Here is a 6,841-nt window from a genome sequence, read left to right as displayed (position 1 = left end):
ATATTCTGGAGATGGAACCATCATGTAAAATATAGCCACTTGGCATGGAAGAGTGGCCTGTAACTTTGCAAATTCCTAACACATCTGCTTTTATGGAAGAGACAGGATGAGCTCCTGATTCTCTGTTTATGATAGACACACCTGGGAGGCAGCTGGCCATCAGAAAAAAGAAACCAAATCCATGATGCCTTTCACATCAGCCTCATGGTTTAAGTGCAGAGAAAAGATTCCAACACATACTTTTAAAATCTGACAACTATTTATTGAACGACCCATTAAGTTAATCAAAGACTTGTTCCTTGCCCTTAAGAAATTGTAATCATCAGTGTCTCATCCTGGGTGAGAGAGGCAGAATCAACTAGAAAGACTATTAGGAATGACTTTCTGGAATAAGTAGGGGTGGGAGGCAGTGGAAGGGGGTGAAGGGAGAGAGAGGGCACTCCAGCTTGGGGAAATGGTGATAGCAAAGGCTCTGGTGGGAGGAGTGGGGGGGTGAATTTAGCTGATTGCCGGTAGCGGTGGAATAGTAATATAAGGGTGTAAGAAATCAGGATATGGAGTTTGGCCTTGGTCTATAAATGATGGGGTGGCGTTGTATCTTCTTGCATATTCTAGGAAGATCAAGAATTGTAGAAAGTATGAAGGGCAGAGGAGGGCTGAGATGGTCAGGCAGAGAGGCAAGGAAGGAAGTTGGTACAAAGATACAAGCATGAGAAGGTGGGACTTGAGCCTAGAGAGTGACATGTAAGGGAAGAGATAACAGGAGAAGTGTTTCAAAGTCAGGCTGGCCTGGGCATGGTGGCTGGTGGCATATGAAGGTTGCAAGAAGAAGGATGCTATAGATAAGTGCAGAATTCCAAACTTGGGGTCTGAGGTTGGGGTGCCAGGGAATACTTGGAGGGTAGACCAGGAAGAAAAGACTCATCTTTAACCATAAGTTTTCAACGCAGATATGACCACAGATTATTTCCGTGGGAAAGGTCCAGGCTGGAGATAGAGAGACATGCATCATAGACTTGGAAGGTAGAGCTTCTGATCCACCTTCCAACCCACTGCTGGAATTTCATGGAGGTAACCTTGAATACTGGTTATCAAGGAACCAGTATTTCTAGATATCTTCCAGGAAGCTCCTCCCTCCAAGATAGGGAGAACTTTTCTTAGGTGGTTCCTCTAATTAGAAAAGTTTTCTGATGGATTAAGACTTAGCAGGCAGTGGAAGGGGACTGGGCTGGAGGCCAACACTTTACCCTGCCCTTGACTTACTGTGTGGCATTTACCAAGCCATTTAACTTCTCTGGGCCTCTATTACTTTGTATACAAAATAACAGGGTGACACTAGGGGATGTTCAATAGTTCCAACATACCCTGATGCAGAGTGGTTGGAAGTTGAAACCATGAAAATGGATGAATGGATGGATTTTCTTGGAGAGAAGGCAGAGTCCAGGGCCTAGTGGTAGTGGGGAGTAGGGCAGTGTTAATTAGGAGGGAGAGAAACAGAAAAGGAGGAGGAGGCATCTCCATTAGCCAGAGAGAGCCCATGAACTAGGAGAATGGGGTTAAGGCACCAGCTTGCTAGCCAAGGAAGGGGGTGTCTTAGAGAGAAAGAATGATTCTTGCTTGACTGAATTTCTAGGAATTGGAAATGAATCTGTGGGAGATAAGAATGGATGTGGATTCAGGGAGAGGTTATACCTCTAGGTGATATTCAGGAGCCCCCAAAGCTTTGACTGATGTAGGAGTTAGTGATTGGTTTATCAGGGGAAAATGTTGAGCTTTATGCAGTTACATTTGTATTGGTATGATTTATGAAAGATAGAAGATTTCAGATGAGCATAGGAGCAGAAAGTGGAAAAAGCAATTACCATCTTAGGTTGCATTAATAGATGTAAAGAGTCCAGCCTGAGGGAGGTGATGTTATTGTTACCACTAGGCCTTGTGCTCAGTTTTAGCTGGGTTGCTCTATGCAGGACAGGAACAGATTGAAGGAGTACTTGCATAAGGAGAGTGATGAAAGGATTGGGTGCCATTTAGCTTTGGGAAGAGAAGATATGGAGGAAGTGATGAGAGCTGCCTTTAAACATCCAAGGGTCAGAGAGAGGCACCTGAAAGGAAGCCCCTCCATTCTCTTTCTACTTCTACTGCAGATAGAGCTGTTTCCGAAGGGTGCTTTGGATTTCAGGGTTCACTTTCTTTGGTTGCCCTTCTTGAACCACCTCTGCTTCTGCCATTCGCCGGGTAACCTGTAGCAATAAATTTGGTCAGCTTGGGGCTCGGCCCCTGGGGGAGTCGGTATAATGGGCTCATGGGGAGAAGGTTAGAGAAGAGGGCAAGTGGATATCCCTGTCCTCAGGTGAGTGACTTTTATTGTCTCATCCTATACCATCATCTCTATGGAATCGTTGGTTAGACATTCTTGTTATATATTTTTTTTCCTAATCTGCTATGAAAGCACATAACCATTAGAAAAAAAAGTTTGCCCAAACGTTGGTTAAACCCAAAGGTTTTGTTTATAGAAATGTATCTGTATTTCATCTAAATGATCTCACATACTGTCCCAACTCACCTCTGTCAGAAGATCCAGGATGGGTTCTTTTCTCTCCAAGAATACATCAACCAGGGTCTGGATGAAGCCGGAGCCTTTCCTGTCATTTCTGTAGGAAAGGTACCCTGGGGATCGCAGAGAAGTAGGCTCAGGGGATCGCAGAGAAGTGGGCTTCAATGGGGGTGTGGTGGGTGTGGTGCAAGAGGGCCTGGAAGAGGGGGGGTCCTGGAAGAGTGCTGCAGGGGTCAGGAGTGGTGGGCGAGGTAGGGGGGCGGGAGCCAGCTTGGGTCAGCGGGGAGCACATACCTTCCACGGTGGAGTAGATGTAGAGCATGTCCGTGTGCGTTGGAATGGTTTGGAGCTTCTCTGTAACCATCACAGTGTTGTCTCCACCTACTCTCTCACCAGGGTCCCTTTGTTCTGAAGCACCAAGAAGAGGAAAAGGCAAACTCAGAGAGAAAGATGGGGAAAGGAACAGGTCAGAAAACAGATGAGCAGTTGGGCTGTAGATCTGGGCTTAGTGCTGGGTTAGGAACACAGACTGTTCTTGGCTCTGTCCCCACCTCCACGACAGGCCTGCACGATGTACACCTTAGGCTTGGCTCTCAGGGCCTGGCAGTTCTTGTTGTTCAGAACCCTAAAGAGGTCCTCCAGCTCAACCATCTGCTCGTCCTCCGCTTTGAGGTGACCTTCTAGCCCATGCGCCATGAGCACCACAAAAGCACAGCTGACAAAATCTTTCCGGGCATCAATGGCCTGCTGAAATTTTTCCATCTCTTCCTGGAATTGCTAGAGTGAGAGGAATGGCCAGACTCAAGCGCTTCCCTGGAGCCCACCTTCCGGTCCAGCCCCTCCCCCGTTGGCCTGGGGCTGGCTGCACAATACCTGGGCGGTGGGGTCTCTCTTCATGGTACTCTCGAATCCCAGCTGCTGGAACATGTGTTCCAGGGCATCTAGATCTGCCTCAGAACCTTCCCGGGCTTTGGTGACACACAGCGTCAGGGCTAGACGGGCGCCTGACATGTCATATGCCTCCTGGGCCAAGAGATGACAGAAATAATCAAAGGGGTATGGAGGTCAAGCAGAAGCAGGAGATGTGGTCCAAAGAGGCCTGGGGTTAGGGTTGCCAGGTAAATTGCAGGATGTCCAGTTACACTCAAACTTCAGATTAATATAAATACATCCCCACTATTACACGGGATATACTTATACTATAAGATTATTTGCTGTGGATGTGAAATTCTAATTTGACTCGGTATCCTTTATGTTCTTATTTTTAATTAAATGTATTGAGGTAACATTGGTTAATAAGATTATGTAAATTTCAGGTTTACAACATAATTCCATATCTGTATGCTCCATTGTGCGCTCGCTACCCAAAATTGGTTTCCTTGCTGGCGCCCTGCTCAGTTTTAGTCGTGTATGAACTTGAGAAAGTCACTCCTCCTATCTGAGCCCCAGTTTCCAAATATAGACTCTGTGTGTGTGTGTGTGTGTGTGTGTGTGTGTGAAGGAATTTGAAGGTCCCTTCCGGTTGTCACATTAGGTTGCTTTGTTTCTCTATCTTCCCAAGAGTGTTCTAAGCATTCCTTTCTCATATGTACAGGTCTCAGAATTTCTGAAGTTAATGCTGAGAATCCTGTCTTATCCTATCTGAGGAAGAAGGACGTTGGGGTCAAATTTTCTTTCCAGAAGAGAAGCAGGATATTTTGATAAAGATGTAGTAGGGTCCCCCCAAGCCGACTTGAGTTCCACCTGAGTCTTTCTCTATTTGAATGATCACAAAGCACTTTTTAGCTCTGAATCCAGGTCAGGATGCCCCCACCCCTCCACTGTCTCTGAAGCATTCAGCGCGTCACCGCCCCTCTCGCCAGACTCCCCTCCCTCGCCTCCAAGCCGCACCCAGCCCACCTCCTCCAGAGGCCGAGTATCGCTCATGTCTCAGATTCTGAGTCCGGTTCTCAGCACCATTAGCTGATCCTAGGGAGTCAAGAGAAGATGGGTTGAAGGTCTCCACAGGAAGGCAGCGGGGCTTAGGGGATAAACCCTCGTTCATCTATCTGGAGTTTTGAGAGCGAATAGGATCCTGGTGGTGGGAAATTGTTTCATGGTCAGACTTGGGCAAGAGATGACAGTCCATGAAGAGTGTCCTTTCTAGTGTGCCACTCCAGTGATGTCTTTCACCCTGGATACCTCCAGAACTCCTGCTAGGTCCACTGCACAATGCCACCCATCTGGAAATTTCCCTATGCCCCCTTCAGAACCAGCCTGTGACAGACTAGACTTATTACTGGACTGATAAGCAGGGCAAGTGACCCCATGTATTCCCCTCTGCCACCCAGGAGCTGACTGGTTGAAGAGGCATCAACAAGGAGATGCTTCGGGGTTGGGTTTAAAATGAGACGATGAGCAGCGTGGGGAATACTACTTTGAAACTCTCCCAGTGAGTCTCTGATCTGAACAGACCAATCCACCTCCCTCCGTCTACCTTGATCCTGAACACCTGTCTGAGTTCTCCGTTCTCATCTGAGTCCTGTTCTATCTACACTCTGGCTGAGCAGAATGACTTTTACCATATTCTTGGCATTTTACCATTTCCTTGCCTTTTCGTACACTTCCTCCTCAGCCTGGAATGCTTTTTTATTAGTCAAGACACTTCTCTGCCAATTTGGATGTTATCATGTCTTTCCCTCCACTCATTGATCCATCCATCCATCCATCCACCCACCTACCCTTCCATCTACTTCTCCACCCAACCACCCCTGTATCTATCTATTCAGCAAATATTTTCAGTGTCTATTATGAGCTACACACTATATAAGACAGACATGCTCCCTGCCCTTATGTAGCTCTAGTCTATGACAGAAAGGTACATTAAATCTGTCACTTTTTTCTGTCTTACACACACACACACACACACACACACACACACACACACACACACACACACCATGGAGCCCACGCTGTAAGAAAAGAGAAACCAAATAATACTGTGTGTGAGAGAGAAAGTAGAAGGAGCATGGACTCTGGAGCTGGATAAACCAGAATCAATCCTGCCTTGGCCCCTTCCCAGCTGCGTGTCCCTGAGCATCCAGTCTCCTCTCTGAGACTCACTTTTCTCACTGGAAAAGGACCTTAAAAGAGCACTAGATGCTTTACAGTAATGGCACAGCGAGGGCGGTTTAATGATCCCGGCTGACCCACTGGCAGTTGCCTCTCCCTTCTCCGGACTCCCCAGCGCTGCCTGTTTCGACCTGCATTACAGCAGTGCTTTTGATTCTTACTCTTGTGGCTGAGCTGGCAGCTCCATTTTTAGGACTGAAAGGCTGACTTCTTTATCTCTGTCTCCATCAGGGTCACCAGTGTGGGAATGGGCCCAGAGGCAGTGTTGGGGAGAATTTGTTGAGTAAACAAATAATAAACAAATAAACAAATGAAATAAAGGATGGATGGATGGATGGATGGGTGGGTGGAAAACCAGAACATGCATTCATTCAATGAGATGGAGAAAATGAGAGAGAGAGAAAGAGAGAGAAAGAGAGAGGGTCTAATGTCTGCCGAATGACTTACTAATTTTAGAAGTAGCTCTGCTTAAAGCCAGGCTGTCTCACCACACTCCTAGTTGGTGAGTGGCTGACTACCCTGAGGGGTCAGGCCCACTTACCGACCTGGGAGAAGGGGCCGACAGGCAGGATCTTCTCAGGTTTCTCCCGAGGGTCCTTTCTGTGAATTGGGTCGCACAGCTGTCTGGGCCTTTATTGCCAGTGAGTTTTCTGTCACTTAGGAAACCTCATGATGGGAGGAACACACCCTTGCTGAGGAAATAGAGCCAAACACCCACAGAATGAGTAATGTTGAAGCTCAGCCAACATCCCCTGGTTAAGGAGGCTGAGGCAGAGCTTCCAAACCAACAAGGGCTTCTATGCCAGCTCCCCACAAAGCACCCCCAGGTCCAGCTCATCTGGCTATCATCAATCCATCATTGCACCCACTCCCATCTCTTCCACATTCAGCTGTGCAGATAATACCAACTTCACTTGTTTATGATCTCATCGAGTGTTCAACAGCCTCAAGAGCTTAGCATTGTTTGCTCCCATTTCACAGAAAAGAAAACCGAGACTCATAGAGGTAAAATGACTGCCCAAGGTCACCCAACCAGTAATTGGCACAGTGGCATTCACTCCCAGAGGCTCCAGCCCCAGAGTCTGGTCCAGCTGCCTCCATTGATGTTTTGCAACTGATTCAATTTCTTTCTTCTCTTTCTCATGACCTTCCTCCTTTATTCTTTATTTTTTAATT

General features: G+C 47.1%; 1 protein-coding gene across 3 annotated transcripts; it reads right to left on the bottom strand.

Annotated features, from left to right (window-relative positions):
• Positions 1–274: 274 nt before the first annotated feature.
• CASP14 (caspase 14) lies at positions 275–6,315 on the bottom strand. 3 transcript variants are annotated; one of them, XM_033133912.1, is made up of 7 exons: positions 6,207–6,315; positions 4,454–4,522; positions 3,428–3,577; positions 3,106–3,331; positions 2,849–2,962; positions 2,564–2,667; positions 275–2,240 (listed from the first exon to the last, which is right to left on the bottom strand). In XM_033133912.1, exons 2-7 carry the CDS (start codon positions 4,478–4,480, stop codon positions 2,136–2,138), a joined length of 726 nt encoding a protein of 241 aa, XP_032989803.1. In that variant the 5' UTR covers positions 4,481–4,522; positions 6,207–6,315; the 3' UTR covers positions 275–2,135. The 3 variants fall into 3 exon arrangements, with proteins under 3 accessions (XP_032989803.1, XP_032989804.1, XP_032989805.1); XM_033133913.1 differs by having other exon boundaries at positions 6,211–6,315; XM_033133914.1 differs by having other exon boundaries at positions 6,113–6,292.
• Between the last annotated feature and the right edge of the window lie 526 nt (positions 6,316–6,841).

The sequence above is a fragment of the Rhinolophus ferrumequinum genome, chromosome 18 (assembly GCF_004115265.2).
Source record: "Rhinolophus ferrumequinum isolate MPI-CBG mRhiFer1 chromosome 18, mRhiFer1_v1.p, whole genome shotgun sequence".
Taxonomy (NCBI): Eukaryota; Metazoa; Chordata; class Mammalia; order Chiroptera; family Rhinolophidae; genus Rhinolophus; species Rhinolophus ferrumequinum.
The sequence above is the reverse complement of the archived record's forward strand: the minus strand, read 5'-3'. Positions and strand labels throughout refer to the sequence as shown.